Below are 16,749 nucleotides of genomic sequence, written 5' to 3' on the forward strand. Positions count from 1 at the left end.
TGGTAATAGAATAGGTTTAGAAACTTGAAAGAAGCCCTAACTAGGACTTCTCTCTTTCTAACATATTTAATTTTACAACTCCATCAAATAAGCAGGAACTAACCATGAACTGGGCAACTGCCTTAATAAAGAAAACTCGGTCTTGTTCCGTCTCAACATCAGAAAGTATGTCAGTCTGAGGTTCATACCTATGAGAGAGAGCCAGGCAGACACAGAGAGAAGATATCAGTTATTTACTATAAAGTCCACGAAAGAGAAAGAGGGCAACTGAGAGGTCAGTGGATCTGTAACGGGAAGCTCTCTGAGTCCCCTGCGAAGTCAGTAAGATTAAGAAAGACTTCAAAAGCAACACAAAATACCAAACATTCAAGGGAGCAAATCCTCACCCCAAGAATAGGTTTAACTAATTTCAAAAATCAAATTTGGGGTTCAGCTTACAAAATTAAATTTCTCAGACCTCAAAGTTTAATTAAAATAATCAGAATGACTACTTGGGCTGACAGTAACTAGTTAGCTCTGAGAAGCAGCAGAGTTGTTGGAGTTACTTTCTTCATGTTAGTAATGCAGTCAACAGACTGCAGCCCTTAGTGTCTTTCTGTACAGCTTGCCAGTAAGAAGGGTTTTTACATTTTTCAAGGATTATAAAAAACAAAACACAAGGTAGAATATGCAAGAGAGATCTTGTGTTGCCTGCAACACCTAAGGTCTTTGCTATCTTCTTTTTTTCTTTTCTTTTCTATCTTCTTAACAAAAAGTTTGCCAACCGCAAATGTTAGATACTGGGTTTTACACACAAATTGAAATTGAAATTTCTAATCCAGTGTACTCATTAAGAGTGTGTAGGGAGGTACCTTGTCACTCCCTGATGAAGGTGAGGGAATGGAGAAGAATTTGGACCCCACTGTCTGCTTCCTACTGAGAAATAGTCTCCCTTTTCCACTCACTGGTATATTTCGATTCCCACAACACTCTTTAAAACTCAACTGATTTTTAACAGGTTACACCTAAATCTGTCAAGCTCAAATTTTATTGAACTCTTCCTTTAGCTTCACAACAATAACCTGTTTCTAGGTGGCTAATAAATAAAATTGAGTATTCATTCTTAGACTGCAATAAAGTGCAATTCTAACCTTTTCACAAGCCAGAGAAGAACTTCAGATACAAGTCCAAAATTTGGTGTGCGGAAATTTTCCATAGAAATATGTCGAGGGTATCCCAAGGCTCTCATCATCTCTGTAAAATCTGTCCACGGTAAAATACAATTCAGTCAATTCATTGTCAAACAACAACTAATTAACTTACTTTTTCTGCCTTCCTTCCTTATTCCCAGTCTATTGACAGTTTTAGGGACTATTTATCAACTAAGAGGGAATTTAAAAAGTAGTTAAAACTTAAAATAATCTGCTTCCTGAAGAGAATCAAGATGGCGGCATAGGTTAACATCAGAGTTTGCTGCCTTGAACAACTACTTCAAAAGTGAAACTAAAAAACGGAAGGGACATCACCCAGAACCACAGGAACGCTGGCTGAGTGGAAGTCCTACAACTAGGAGGAAAGAGAAACGCATACGGACACTCAGAGGAGGCGCAGTGCTGAAGTCAAATTCTGAGGTGCGGAGTGTGCGCGGAGCGGGCTGGCGGCGGAGGGCGCGGTTGGCATTTTCAATCAGGAGGGAGTCCCAGACTCTGAGCTCCAGATACGGGCGAGTCTTTAGGGACCCAGACTCAAACGGGAGAAGCGGGACTGTCTGGCTTCGGTCAGAGCGAGTGCAGCTTTCTCTCTGAGCTTTGCAGCGGGTGCTGGGACTCAGAGAGGCAGAGCCCCTGGGGACAGGACTGAGAGCCGCCATAACTGCTCTCTCCGGCCCACTCTGTTGATCCTGTGTGACCCGCCCTGCCCAAGCCCTGCACAGAGGCATTTGCCAGATAGCCTCAGGCAAACGCCAGATTAGCACCTCCCTAGAGGACAGAAGTTCTCTCACTGCAGACACAGCTGATTCTCATAGCCACTTGGCCTGGAGGTCAAACCCTCCCTGGTATTAGCTACAACAATCAAGGTTTAACTATAAGACTGCGCACAAAGACCACTAGGGGGTGCACCAAGGAAGCATAACAAAATGCGGAGACAAAGAAACAGGACAAAATTGTCAATGGAAGATATAGAGTTCAGAACCACACTTTTAAGGTCTCTCAAGAACTGTTTAGAAGCCGCCGATAAACTTAATGAGATCTACAAGAAAACTAATGAGACCCTCGATCTTATATTGGGGAACCAACTAGAAATTAAGCATACACGGACTGAAATAACGAATATTATACAGACTCCCGACAGCAGACCAGAGGAGCGCAAGAATCAAGTCAAAGATTTGAAATGCGAGGAAGCAAAAAACACCCAACCGGAAAACCAAAATGAACAAAGAATCCAAAAATGCGAGGATAGTGTAAGGAGCCTCTGGGACAGCTTCAAGCGTACCAACATCAGAATTATAGGGGTGCCAGAAGATGAGAGAGAGCAAGATATTGAAAACCTATTTGAAGAAATAATGACAGAAAACTTCCCCCACCTGGTGAAAGAAATGGACTTACAGGTCCAAGAAGCGCGGAGAACCCCAAACAAAAGGAATCCAAAGAGGACCACACCAAGACACATCATAATTAAAATGCCAAGAGCAAAAGATAAAGAGAGAATCTTAAAAACAGCAAGAGAAAGAAACTCAGTTACCTACAAGGGAATACCCATACGACTGTCAGCTGATTTCTCAACAGAAACTTTGCAGGCCAGAAGGGAGTGGCAAGAAATATTCAAAGTGATGAATACCAAGAACCTACAACCAAGATTACTTTATCCAGCAAAGCTATCATTCAGAACGGAAGGTCAGATAAAGAGCTTCACAGATAAGGAAAAGCTAAAGGAGTTCATCACCACCAAACCAGGATTATATGAAATGCTGAAAGGTATCCTTTAAGAAAAGGAAGAGGAAGAAAAAGGTAAAGATACAAATCATGAACAACAAATATGCATCTATCAACAAGTGAACCTAAGAATCAAGGTTCACTTGATGAACAGAATGAACAGAATGAACTGGTGATTATAATAGAATCAGGGACATAGAAAGGGAATGGACTGACTATTCCTGGGGGGGAAAGGGGTGTGGGAGATGCGGGAAGAGACTGGACAAAAATCGTGCACCTATGGATGAGGACAGTGGGTGGGGAGTGAGGGCGGAGGGTGGGGCAGGAACTGGGAGGAGGGGAGTTATGGGGGGGGAAAAAAGAGGAACAAATGTAATAATCTGAACAATAAAGATTTAATTAAAAAAAATAAAAAATAAAAAATCTGCTTCCTGAGAAACAGTTAAAGTGCCCTGGGAGAAGTGGAAGCTGTACATTAAAATGGGGTTTAGAGATTGGGTGTGAATTTAATTTCTCTTTGATCTCTCTCTCTCTTGAATATCTTCTTACCACTAAAAATGAGAAATACCTGGTCTTATAAAATGTCATAAATAAAAATATTTTAAAATGTTAACAGTGATATTATGGGGAGTGGTGATGGTGGTAGGGTAAAGTTCATGTTTCTGAGTTGTCTTTTTTTTTTTAGTGAGCACATAGGAACTTACTAACATAAATTTTAAAGATTAGTTGCACTGTAACTAGGAAAAATCTTAAAAAGAATAGTTGAACTATAGAGCACTATTAGATTTATTATAAAACAGATTTAAAAACAGTAATACTAACACTTTTTATACTGGAGGTGGCTGTCACTAAGCTTTAGGCAGAACTTGGAAATGAACACAACAAACATGTTTTGAGTTCCAACAATATGCCAAGATCTATATTCAGTGTGCCCAAGGCTATTTATGTCTGTCCTCGCTCTTCTTGAAGGTAGATGTTCAAAATGTCCCAATAACAGTCACAAAGAAGCTACCCAGGCATCAGAGGCTAGGCTGGATTTCACCAGATCGCAAAAGAGAAGGCATGAGCAGAGAAAAGAGCAGCGGCACTGAGGGCCTCTGCCACTGTTTTTTGGGAAATCTGAATAGAGTGATGGAAAATAAAGCAGCAGTCTTCCCGTCACACAGGCAGGCATTGCCTAAATACTTCTTCCCACTAAGCAATAGTTAAGTTCTGTTCATTATGCAGCATTTTCAAAACGAGTAAGAGTCTTACCATATATTGCACAATTGTATAGCATTCATTTAATGTCAAAATGTTCAGAAATCCCCTTCTTGTACACTCTTCCCAATACAACCCCATTCAATGTCCCCTAGCAGAGTGCTCTCTCTAAACTACCAGGAAGGAGACACTTGTCCCTACAACATATAGTCACCAAGAACCTTCAAATCCCAAAGGGAATAATTCACACTATGGTGCTAGTAGGTGTATTAACAAAAGGTGATGATGCCTCTTCCTGTATATTTACATTGTAGAAAAAGAGCAACTCATAACTGAAAGGAGTCATCTTTAACGGTGAAATTCCGGGTACCAGCAATTTAGTTCGAAAACTGGCCTTACAGATCACACCACGCTGGCAATCCCCTGCTACATCTATGAAAGTGGAGCCAGTTAGCTGAGCAGCTGCTGATTCAGAAAATGACACTGTATAAAAGGCAAGAGATTTTTTTTTTTTATCTTCACTTGAGAATATTCTTTACTGGTTTTAGAGAGAGAGGAAAAGAGAGGTAGAGAGAAAAACATGGACTGGCTGCCTCCCGTACACACCTCAACCGGGCTCGAACCCACAAACTAGGTATGTGCCCCGACCTGGAATCGAACCCACAACCCTTCGGTGCACCAGAGGATGCTTCAACCACCTGAGCCACCCTGCCAGGGCAAAAGGCAAAAGATCTGATTCACACAGCACTATGTCCTCATCCTTGGTTCCACCCAGTTCTGGCTGTGTGGCCTAAAGCAAGATAGTTTACCTACCTGTGCCTCAAATCCAGGTATTATGCCACCTACATCACTGTTAAAGTGAGGGCTAAAATAAGAGAGTGAATGTAAAATGTAACAGGCGTCCCCCCGAAGGAGTAGTAACTAATTCTCATACCCATTCTTCCACGTCCCCAGCCTCCTAGCAAAGGCATCTGGGTTCCGTTTCCCTCATCAGCCCCTTTAGAAAGTATGAAGGCTTTGGAGGTTAAACAACCTGAATTCAAACTCCAGCGCTAACTCTTACCACCTGGGTGAGTCCTCTCTGTGCCCGTTTCCTCATTTCTAAATACAGAAGCGTGTTTAGAAGAGTAAATAAAATGATGCACACACACACAGAACATTTACCACCTGGAAGATTGTAAAGATTCAAAAAAAAATGACAGCTGCAATTATTATTCAGCCGTCCCGCCCCCCCACCCCCCTCGGTTTTATTGTTCGTTTCTCAAGGCTCTAACCTAACTCAACCCCAAAACGGTTTCTGCGTTTTCCAATACGGTAGCGACGTGGCTATACAAATCAATCAAAATCAGATAAAAATAAAACTTCAGTTCCTCAGCCGCACGAGCCACAGCCAGTGGCAGATACAAAACTTCCCATCACCGCAGAAAGTGCTGAGCCAGGGCCGGGGCGCTCGGCCCGGGACGGGGGGGCGGCAGAGGCCAGGACCGCAGAGGCCAGAGGCGCTCGGCCGGGCCCAGAGGAGAGAACCCGGCGGCCGGAGTCCCTGTCTCTTGGGAGGCCCGCAGGTCACAAGGGGCAGGGTTGCCTTACTGCGGAGGTCGCGGAAGGACATGGCGCTCTGGTCCCCACTAGCCCGGAGTCTCAGGCGCCCCCAACTCAGTGCTCAGGTGTCTCTATGGCAACGCACGGAGCTCTCTACGGCGCGCAGCAGGGGCCAAACAAAACGGAAGGCGAAGCGGCCGGACTGCGCGCGCACGCGCAAGAGAAGGGGAGGCGGGCTTGGGGATGCCTCGGAATCCAGGACTGAGGTGCGGGATTACCGCCCGACCGGAAGCTTCAAACCCGAGCCCCCTTTACCCCACTTCAACATCTCGCAGAGAGACATTTGACACTGGCTGACACTTCCTAAGCACCTATTATGTACCTGAAACTATGCTAGACGTTCTACATACTGCTTCCCATTTCCTCCTCAACTCCTCTTGAAAGAACACACGATACTGTCACGAAGCTGGGTGGGTATCCCTTGCCCAGCACACTTCTCTCTGGCATGTGTAAACTGCTAGCTGTGGCCGCGTCCGAAGCCCCCAAACACAGACCGCAGGTTTAAAGGGCATAACCCCGAACTTCAGATGGAATGCCGGGGCTGACCACGGTATCGCGAGAGCGTGTCAGGCCTGGAACTGCGCATGCGCACCGGGCTTGGTCTCACAACAGGCCGGAAATCGGTCTGGGTCCTCGCGCGCCGGCGGTTGTCCTGGTAACCGTGCCCTCCGTCGGGGAGCGTTTGTGTGCCTGGTTGAGGGACCAAAAGGCTAGGGTGAGGACCGCGCCGCAACTCCCGGCCAGATCCGCTGGGGCCTCAGCTGGGAGCCTTCCCTCGGCTGCCCTGGAGGAGGACAGGTGAAAAGAAGAGCTGGGAGATGAAGTGAGCTGAGCTTGGAAGGATGGGAGAGGGGGACTGCCAACCGCTGCCATGTCCTCCGCCCTCGTGTCGGTGTTGGCGAAGTAACAGACACATAAATGCACGGACGGTAAAGAGAGCCCCCAAATACATCCACACACATATGGTCAGTACGACAAAGGTGACGGAGCACTTCAGTGGAGAAAGAATAGTCTTTCAATGAATGGTTTGAAACAATTAATTGGGAATCCAAGTAAATGAACCTTCACAGTTACCTAAATATAAAACTGTCACCTTACAAGAAACTACTGTTTATATCAAGTGCTCAATAAAGTATTTTTAAGTTAAAAAAAAACCTAAAACTAACTTTTCTAGAAGATAACTTACAGGAACGCTTTATGACTGGATTAAGCAGGATTTCTTAGATACACCAAAAAATTTTTTAAGTAACCTGGACTTCATATAAAGTTAAAACTTCTCTTCAAGACACTTTTCTAAAAATGAATTTATTTCAGAAAGGAAGGGAGAGGGGGAGAGAGAGAAACATTGATGAGAGAATCTTTGATTGGCTGCCTCCTGCACACACACACACCCTCCCCCTCCTCAGTGGGGACAGAGCTGGCAACCTGGGCATGTGCCCTGACCGGAAGGAATCCAGCCCTGACCTGCTGGTTCATAGGTGGATGGTCAACCACTGAGCCTCACCAGTTGGGTAAGGTACTTTGAGAAAATGAAAGACTAACCCTCGTCGGTTTGGCTCTGTGAATAAGAGCATCAGCCTGAGGACTGAAGTGTCCCAGGTTCATTTCCAGTCCTGGGTACGTGCCTTGGTTGCAGGCTCCATCCCTAGCCTGGGTGCGTGCAGGAGGCAACCAATCCAACACGTCTCTCTCACATTGATGTTTTTCTCCTCTTTCTCTCCCCGCTCCCCGCTTGCTTCCACTCTCTCTCAAAATCAATGGGAAAATACCCTCCGGTGAATATTAACAAAACAAAGAAAATGAAAGCGTAATCCACAGTTTAGAAGAAAATATTCACAAACAATCTGATGAAAAGTTTTATCCAGAATACATAACGAACTCTCAAAACTCAATCCAATTAGGAAGTGGGCAAAAAATGTAAACAGATACTTCAAAGAAGAAGATATATGGCAAATAATAAGCAAAGCAAAAGATGCTCAAGGTTATTAGTCCTTAGGAAAGCCCATATTAAACCACAATAACATACCAGTAGATAGTTATTTGTATGGCTAAAATAACAAACAACAAAAAGCCTGACAGTGGGAACAGCTTAAAAGGATGTGTACCAACTTGAACTTTTGTACATTATTGCCACCTCCATTTTACATTCCCACTAGTAGTGTAGGAGGATTCCAGTTTCTCCACATCCTCGTTAACATTTCTCAATTTATTTAAATTTAATTATATCCATCCTCATGAGTAAGAAGTAGTTATCACATTGTGTTTTAAATTGTATTTCCCTAATGACTAATACTGTTGAGCATCTTTTCTTGTGCTTGTTGACAGTTTGTATATCTTCTTTGGAGAAATATCTATTCAACTTGACCATTTTAAAATTGGGTTGTCTTTTTGTTGTTGAATTATAAGACTTCTTTATATATTCTGCATACTACACACTTATCAGATATATGATTTGCAAATATTTTATCACATTCTGTAAGCTTTGACTTCTTGAGAGTGCCTTTTGCAGCAGCAACATTTTAAATTTTTATGAAGTCAAATTTAGTTTTTCTTTTACTTGTAGTTTTGTCATATCTAACAGTTCATTGCCAAAACCAAGCTCATGAAGATTTATGTTTTCTTCTAAGAGTTTTTAGCTCTTACATTTAGGTCTTTGATGCATTTTGAGTTAATTTTTGTACATGGTGTGATAGGGGTCAAACTTCATTCTCTTGCATGTGGCTATCCATTGCCCCAGCACCATTTGTTGAAGAAATTCTTTACCCCTTTGAATAGTCTTGGCACTCTTGTTGAAAATCAACTGACCATAGATATATGACTTTATTTCTGGTCTCTCTAATCTGTTCCATTGGTTGTGATGTCTATCCTTATGCTGGTTCCATACTATTTTGGTTAAATTTAAATTCTTTTTAAAAATTGTTTTCGGTTATTTGGGCTCCCTTGTAATTCCACATGAATTTTAGAATCAGCTTTCCTGTTTCTGCTAAAACACCATTGGGATTTTCAAAGTATCTGTAGATCACTTTAGGGAGTACTGCTGTCTTAACAATATTAAGCCTTCAACTCATGAACAGGAATGTCTTTCCATTTTATAAGTCGTCTTTATTTTTTTCAGCAATGTTTTGTAGTTTTCAGTATTATCTTGCAATTCCTTGGTGAAATTTATTCCTGTTTTATTCTTTTTGTTCTTTTGCCAGTGTATAGAAATACAATTTTTGTGTTGATCTTATATCTAGCAACTTTGCTGATATCAAACTGTCTCAAACAATTTTGTGACTCAAACAATTTTGAGTGTGAACTAATTTTTCTCTATGTAAGATCATGTTATCTGTGAATTGATAGAATTGAAAGTTTAACATTAATTTTTCAGTTACAGTTGACATTCAATATTATGTTTTAGGTGTATAGCATAATGATAAGACATTTATATAACTTATAAGTGATCCCCCAATAAGTCTAGTACCCACCTGACACCACTAATAGATACTACAATATTATTGACTATACTCCCTAGGCTTATATTACATCTCCATGTCTTTTTAAAAACTGATGAGAGAAACACCTGTTTGTTGTTCCACTTATTTATGCATTCATTGGTTGATTCTTGTATGTGCCCTGACCAAGGATCAAACCCGCAACCTTGGTATAATTGAGCCACCCAGCCAGGGCTCCCATGACTATTTTGTTAACTGCCAATTTGTACTTAAGCCCTTCGTTTTTTTGTTTTTTTTTAACCATGTCCCTCAACTCCCCATCTGGCAACTATCAGTTTGTTCTCTGTATCTATGAGTTTCTGTCTTATTAGTTCATTTACTTTGTTTTTTAGGTTACACATATAAGTGAAGTCACATGGCATTTGTCTTTGTCTGACTTACTTCACTTAGCATAATACCCTGAGTCCATCCATGTTTTCATAAATGGTAAGATTTCATTCATTTTATGGCCTAGTAATAGTCCCCATATATACAACATCTTTTTCCAGTCTTCTATCACTGGACAGTTAGGTTGCCTCCATATCTTGGTTATTGTGAATAATGCTGCAATGAACATAGGGATGCATATATCATTTCAAATTAGTATTTTGGATGTCTTTCGATAAATACCCAGAAGTGAAATTGCTGGGTTATATGATAGCTCTATTTTTAATTTTTGAGGACTTCATACTATTTCCATAGTAGCTGCACCAATTTGTAATGCTGCTAACAGTGCACAAAGGTTCCCTTTTCCCCAAATCTTCACCAACACTTGCTGATTTAATAACAGCCATTTTGACAATTGTGAGGTGATGTCCCATTGTAGTTTAAATTTGTATTTCCCTTATGATTAGTGACATTGAGCATCTTTTCTTATATCTTACTAGAGGCCTGGTGCATGAAATTCGTGCACTCAGGGGTGGGGGATCCCTCAGGTGGGATTGCAAGAGGGCACAGGCCAGGTCGAGGGAACCCATCAGCTCATGATCAGGCCGGGGAGGGAGGTGAGAGGTTGGCCAGGTGGGAAGGGACCACAGGAGGGCTCTAAGGCATGTCCAGTCTGTCTCCCTCAGTCCCTATTGGTTGGACCCCAGCAGCAAGCTAACTTACCAGTCAGAGAGTCTGCCCCTGGTGGTCAGTGTACGTCATAGCGAGCAGTTGAGTGGCCTTAGCATATCACTAGCATATTATGCTTTGATTGGTTGAACAGACGACCAAACGACCAGACACTTAGCATATTAGGCTTTTATTATATAGGATTGGCCATGTGTATGTCCTCTTTGGAGAAATGCCTATTCAGGTCCTCTGCCCATTTTTAAATCTTTTTGGTGCTCAATTGTATGAGTTCCTTATATCTGGATATTAACCCCTTATCGATGTATAATTGGTGAATATTTTCTCCCACTCAGTAGGTTGTCTTTTTGTTGATGGCTTCCTTTGCTGCGCAAAAACTTTTTAGTTTGATGTAGACCCATTTATTTTTTGTTGGATTGTTTCCCTTGCCCGATTGAGACATATCCAAAAAATGTTTGCTAAGAGCAATGTCAGAGTTTACTGCCTGTTTTCTTCTAGTTTTATGGTTTCAAGTCTTACACTTAATCAATTTTGAGTTTATTCTTGTATATAGTGTAAGAAAGTGGTCTAGGTGTATTTCTTTGGCATATACCTGTCCAGTTTCCCCAACACCATTTACTGAAGAGACTACCTACCTCATTGTATATTCTTGCATCCTTTGTCATAGATTAATTGACCATATAGATGTGGGTTTATTTCTGGGCTCTTTATTCTGATCTGTGTGTCTGTTTTTATGGCAGTACAATGTTTTGATTACTATAGTCTTGTAGTATAGTTTGAGATCAAGTAGCACAATACCTCCTCCAACTTTGGATGTTGTTTTTTTTTCCTTTTACAAGCAAAAGTTTATTTAGAAGGTCACAGAGGTAGAAAAAGTGAGCCAGCTGGGCTGCATAGTCTCAGGTAACAAGTTATAGAGTCAAAAAAACAAGGGCCTTTATAACTTAGAAGAAAGGCAAAGGTAACATGCCTGGGAAAATAAGAAAGGGGAAAGCATGGGAGTGCTCCAGAGAAAGAGCACAGCCCAACTTTGTCCTTCTGGAAGTGACTCCTCAACCTGCAAGAGCTGAGTCTGTTTTGTATGGCCTGTCCCAAGCCAGAGGGACCAGGAACCTCTCTCAGGTTCTGCCCCGTTCCCTTGCTCTCCTTCCACCTTGTCTCTGTCCAGGGCCTAATCCTACCTCTAACTCAGGGGGTCCAGGAAGGCTTCCCTGTGACATCACACAGCCGGTTGCTAAGGGAAACCTGTAGACCCACCCCCTAGGCAGGGGAGAGCAGAGCCCTGCTGCACAGGAGGCTGGGCCACTCCTCCCCCACCAAACTGGCCCTCAATGGAAGCCTTGGTCTGTGCGTTCTCTGAGCTGCACATAAGAGAAGGTGTGGGGCTATGGGAAGGGATGGTAGGAAGAGAGATGTACTACTGTCCTGACGTGGGCCCAAAGCCACCAGGGACATGTATACTTGGGAGAGAGGAATGGCCACTGGTCCAGGACATGTGACCTGGACTGTGTGATTCTGAACCCACTGTGAAATTTCTATACCACAGTGATCTAGGTTAGGGGGGAAAATGGGTCTAGTATGGTCAATGGTTAGAGCCCATACACTGAGGGCTCATGGGTTCGATTTCCGGTCAAGGGTACGTACCTGGGTTGCAGGTTCAATCGCCAGCCCAGTTGGGTCGCCTGTGGGAGGCAACCAATGTGTCTCATTCACATCTCTCTCTCTTTCCTACTTCCCTCCCCTCTCCTCCCTTCCTTCCACTCTCTCTAAAAATCAATGGAAAAAAATATCCTCGGGTGAGGATTAACCAAAAAAAGGGGAAGGTGGCAGGAGGACTTGAAGACCTGAAAGAGGATTTGGTGCCAAGGCTAAGGCTTCTCAGACCTCCCTGTTGGCTGGGAGAGGAGAGAAGATTAATACCTTGGGTCAGGGGAGGCTGGAGGCAAGGATTTTAGTCCACTTGACAGACAGGTAAGCTGAGGTTTGGCAGGCTGACTTGGAGCCCATCACATGAGCATGTGATGTGTTGTCTTCCCATCGTGGCTGCTGTGGCCTGCTGGACATCACCCTCCTGCTTTCCCCTCCACAGATTCCGTGAGCTGGGCCCAAGGACTCCCCAGTCACCCGGACACACCATCCAACATCTACGAAGGAGGGCTGGGGGCCCAGCAGCAGCAGTGTCCCAGTGCCCAGGGAAGCAAGCCCAAGAACTTCCGGCTGCGCCACCTCCGGGGCCTGGCACTCTACCTACCAGGCCACATGCAGCCTGCTGGCCAGTGTGAGAGTCACTGGCTGGGCCGGCTCATGGCTGGGGGCTGCCTCCCATGGCCTGAGGGCATGGCCTGGCCCCTGGACCTGCCACAGGGGACTCTGAACCCAGGTAACAGCCACCGTTCAGCCCTTCTGGAAGCTCAACTGCCCAGGGACAGCCTGGGAAATACAGGTGAGCACCTGTCTAGGTGATGCAGGAGGGAGAGACCCAGGGAAGGGGTGCGTTGGAGACTCGGATGCAGATGGGCCCTGCCCCACTCCCAAGCCTCAGGGTTTCTGTGCCATCTCTGCAACCAACAAGCTCCCCCACTTCTGGTTGGGCCTCTCTTTCCCCATTAATAAAATGAAGGGTTTGGGTCAGATGAAGAACTTGAACCATGCTTCCCTCTTCCTCCTCCCTCCCTCACTTGTGGATTATCTTTAAAGAGACCCCCCAGCCCCATCCCTCCACTCCTGTTTTAAAGGTGTCAGGTTCTGGAGGGGGCATCATCGGATAAGATAGGCTGGCAGCCTCCCCTTGGACCCTCCAAGTAACTCCTCCCTCCCCTTTCCTCAGGATCCAGTTCCAGCATGGATCCAGCCAAGGGTGCCCCCTCCCAGCCTGGTACCCATGAAGGCTTGGGGTTCCGGCCCAAGAGATCCTGGGAGGCCTCAGAGGAGCCCACCTGTCCACTGTGCAAGAGAATCTGCTCTGGGGCTCTGGAGAGGCCGTAGGGATCCGAGTGCCGTTTTCACAGCTCAGGACAGGAGGGGAAAGATGACCCAGGAGGTGGCGGAGGAGGCAGGTCCAGAGAGGAAGGGCTCAGCCCCACCACTAGCCCCTCCAGATGGAGACACCTGCAGGTGCCCAGCACCAGAGCCCGGGCCAACCTTGGGAAAACTCGAGGGGAGGAAGAGAAGGTCCTGAGGGAGGGACAGAAAAAAATAGAAGCCTGGGCATGCCCTTGCAGCCTGCTCCAACTCAAGGAAACCACTTGTACCTGGGAGGCCGGGCTGAGTGAGAGAGGGGCTCCCAAAGAGGCTGGGGAGCCCGCTGGTCTAATCTCAATAAAAGCCAGAGCCCACATGCACCTTTGTCCCTCTGTCTGTCATCAGGCCAGTTCCATTAGAGAAACAGCCCCTTGGCACCTGTGCTTCTGAGAGCAAGTTTCCATGTCCTGGCCCTGTTGCTGTTTGGGACCAGATCATTCTTTGTGGTGGGGGCCATCAGGGGTGTTGTAGGATGTTGAGCAGTGTCAGCAGCCTCTACCCAGATTCAGCTAGCTCCCTCCTCCAAACTGTGACAACCAAAAGTGTCTCCAGATAGTGTCCAATAGCCCCTGGGGGTAGAATCACTCCTGGTCTATGTCACTAGGCCTCAGCCCTGTGGGGACAGGATGGGAAGACCCAGGTTGGCCTCAGTGACCCTCACTGTCTGGCTGACTTCCAGTCCTGGCAGCCCGGGTTGGAAGCCCCTTTGGGGGGCTCCTGCCATACCCACGTGATAGCATCTATGATTCTGGAGACCAGGAGAGCTGGGTTCCTCCCAGACTGCCCCCAGGGTTCAGATCTGAGGATGCCCAGTCTGTGGTGGCCTCCACTGGGCCACATCCCGGTGGTCTGACCCTGTGTATTACTTCCTGTCTTGACTTGGGACTGGCTCTGGGTCTTGCTTTACCAATAGATGTGGTAGAAGTAAAATGGCATCACTCTGGCATGAAGGAAGCCTGGTGGCTTCTAGTGTGTGTGTGTGTGTGGGGGGGGGGGGGTCAGTATCCACATAAAGAGCCCCCACACGGTGGGAAACAAACCCATACCAGGGAGGCCACCACTGCCCTCTGAACCACCTTGGGAGTGCATCCTTCAGCCCGTTGAGCCACCCTTGCTGAAGCATGGAGGGCAGACAAACCACAGCCTAGTCTCTCCCTCAAGGAAGGACATCTGCTGCAGCTGAGTTGATCTCTAAACGGTTCTTCCCTAAACCTCCCAAAGCTTTTTTGAAAAGCACTCCAAAAAGGCTGACAAGTGGAAAGCCATGGCCATGGCATGCTGGGGACAGGGAAATGATGTGAAGGAGCACCCAGGGCCTCAAACAAGCAGACATTTGTGGAAATGCACCCTGACCAACCTGGGGCATCCTCACCCCATTCCCTGAATGGCCAGTGGATTTGGAACTGGGCCACCAGGAGCCAGTCTCAGCCCTTGGGAGCCTATCCTTGAAGCCTGATGGATTGGAAGGGCAGTTACCTTTAGGACCACGGTCACCAGGACCCCTGCCCCTACCCACCCTCACAAGTTAATACTTGGCCACATGACTAACCAAGGGCCCCAAGGAGTCACCCCTTAATCCTGAAGCTGACCCATTAAACAAGGTGTATCTGCCTCAATTAGCAAGGGTGTAACTCACAGCACTAGGATGCTGCTAGGACTCAGAGACCAGGCCAGTTCACCGACCTTGAAACATTCAATGCCTCCAGCCTCCATACAACCCCATGGGCTGGCTCCCTGACACCCAGCTCTGCAGGTGGCTCAGGACCTCCCTGGGGAGGGCTGTCTGGGTGATGTGCCGTCCAGGGAACAGTACACACACAGGTTTTGGAGGGGCCGTTCAAGAACTGCGAGGCTCCTGGGTAACTGCTGGCCCCTGAACCAGTTTTCATCTGTCTAAAGGGGCGACTAGCATGGCTCCATGGCCAGGGTGGCCAGAAACTCCAAGGAGAGACTGCTGGGAGCACATGATCCCAGACTTGGCCAACCTCAGGCTCCCAAGATGAGTTGCCCTGGACCAAAGGTCCCAGTCCCCCTGGCTCCTGTGGCAAGGTGCACTGGCCCAGCGTTCCTACCTGACCACTGCATTGAGTCACCTATAGAGCCTTCTCTAAGCCAGGATAGCGACCCCCAGAGGACTGTGCCCCAGCTCAAGGCCTAAGGTTGGCCAAGGAGACCCCTAAACAAACGGGGGCGGCTGCTTGAGGATCTTCTGAGTTTAGAGAAAGAACCCAGTTGTGCTTTTCGACTCTAGACCCTCTTCCCAGGACTGCATTCTTTGGCAGGATAATGACACAATCGGTCCTTTTACCTGGAAGCCATCCTCGGGACTAGACAGCAACCAAACAAGCGGCTCCTGGGCCACCTAAAACCACTGTCCCAGCAAGGGGGCAAATCCCCACAGGAATGGCCCAAAGTGCAAGACAGGATGTGACCAATTAAAGTCTATTTATTTGTTTGTAATCAGACAGAACACTACAATCTGTTCAACACTGGGCTAGACACTGCCGTGATTAGGGGCACGGAGGAAGGGGCAGGGCAAGGCCTCGGCTCAATTATGCAAGTCCAAGGAGAACCTTCTGGAAGACTCTTCCCTTACCCCATGGGGCAGAAATAAAAACCACATGATAACCGTTGATTCAGATTAGAGAGGACAGTGAGCTGGGCCTCAGCTCAAAGTCAATGTCAGCACGGAGTGGGGACCAGTCAGTGAGAGTGTGAAGTGGCCGAGGAAGGAGAGGCGGTTTTCCTGCGCAGGCTCGCCTTCATCTCGAGAAACCCCTTTCCCCCACCGCAAGGCCAGAGGAGCCCCTGGGCTGGGAGTTCCGAGGGAGGGAAGGATGCCAATCCGAGGCCCTCTTGCTTGGTTGTTCCACCTTCTCCTCCCTCTCAGACTGTGCACTGTGGCGATGGCTCCAGGACACTGCAGCAATGCTGGGCATGACTCTGCCAACCCCCTTTACTTTGGAGGGCAGGGCAGGGAGCAAGCAGCTTTGGGGAATGGGGTGGAGGGAACGCCAGAAGCAAGTGATGTCCACATGCATGCTTCCTGGCACTGACACAGCCTCTTCTGTTCCCAGAGGCTGAGGACCACAAGGCAAGCGACTGCCCCAGCCTCAAAGACCAGGTCCTACTTGATCAAACACCACACTCAATTCTTCTTGTTTGCATATGGTCAGGCCTCAGAACTGCATCTCACGGAACTGGGGGGCTGGAAGGGAAGGCCCTTGGGACCCTCACCAGCACCTGTCCTCAGCCCGGCTCCCTGGGGCAGTTCAACTGAATGGCACATCCAGCATGTGATGGGTAGCTCCTCGCTCTCTGAGGCAGCAGGACTGCCAACAGAGGAGTGGGAAACCTTCCCATTAACTGACCACCATGCCAGGGAACTAAGCCCCAGAGCTCTGTGCTTGGGTGAAAAGCCTCCCACCACTTGCCAGCCCCTCCTGGGGAGGTAGGGGTTGCTCCTG

General features: G+C 46.7%; 2 protein-coding genes across 5 annotated transcripts in view; one reads left to right on the forward strand and one right to left on the reverse strand.

The window, feature by feature from the left end:
* CLUAP1 (clusterin associated protein 1) overlaps positions 1–5,858 on the reverse strand; it is a 43,818-nt gene extending 37,960 nt beyond the window's left edge. For 2 of the 4 annotated variants that reach the window (XM_036308251.1, XM_036308248.1), the window contains exons 1-3: positions 5,703–5,858; positions 1,131–1,242; positions 104–188 (exon numbers count right to left, since the gene is read on the reverse strand). In XM_036308251.1, coding sequence (XP_036164144.1) covers positions 104–188; positions 1,131–1,242; positions 5,703–5,724 — 219 coding nt within the window. In that variant the 5' untranslated portion in view covers positions 5,725–5,858. Of the gene's footprint in view, positions 1–103; positions 189–1,130; positions 1,243–5,702 lie in introns of those variants that run through there. The other 2 variants (XM_036308249.1, XM_036308250.1) reach the window with 2 other exon arrangements.
* Positions 5,859–6,217: 359 nt separating this feature from the next.
* On the forward strand, positions 6,218–13,591 carry CUNH16orf90 (chromosome unknown C16orf90 homolog). The gene is made up of 3 exons (XM_036308253.1): positions 6,218–6,643; positions 12,351–12,704; positions 13,089–13,591. The coding sequence occupies exons 2-3, from the start codon at positions 12,521–12,523 to the stop codon at positions 13,244–13,246; spliced, it is 342 nt and encodes a 113-aa protein (XP_036164146.1). The 5' UTR covers positions 6,218–6,643; positions 12,351–12,520; the 3' UTR covers positions 13,247–13,591.
* The last annotated feature ends 3,158 nt before the right edge of the window (positions 13,592–16,749 follow it).

The sequence above is a fragment of the Myotis myotis genome, unplaced genomic scaffold, assembly GCF_014108235.1.
Source record: "Myotis myotis isolate mMyoMyo1 unplaced genomic scaffold, mMyoMyo1.p scaffold_m19_p_5, whole genome shotgun sequence".
Classification (NCBI taxonomy): Eukaryota; Metazoa; Chordata; class Mammalia; order Chiroptera; family Vespertilionidae; genus Myotis; species Myotis myotis.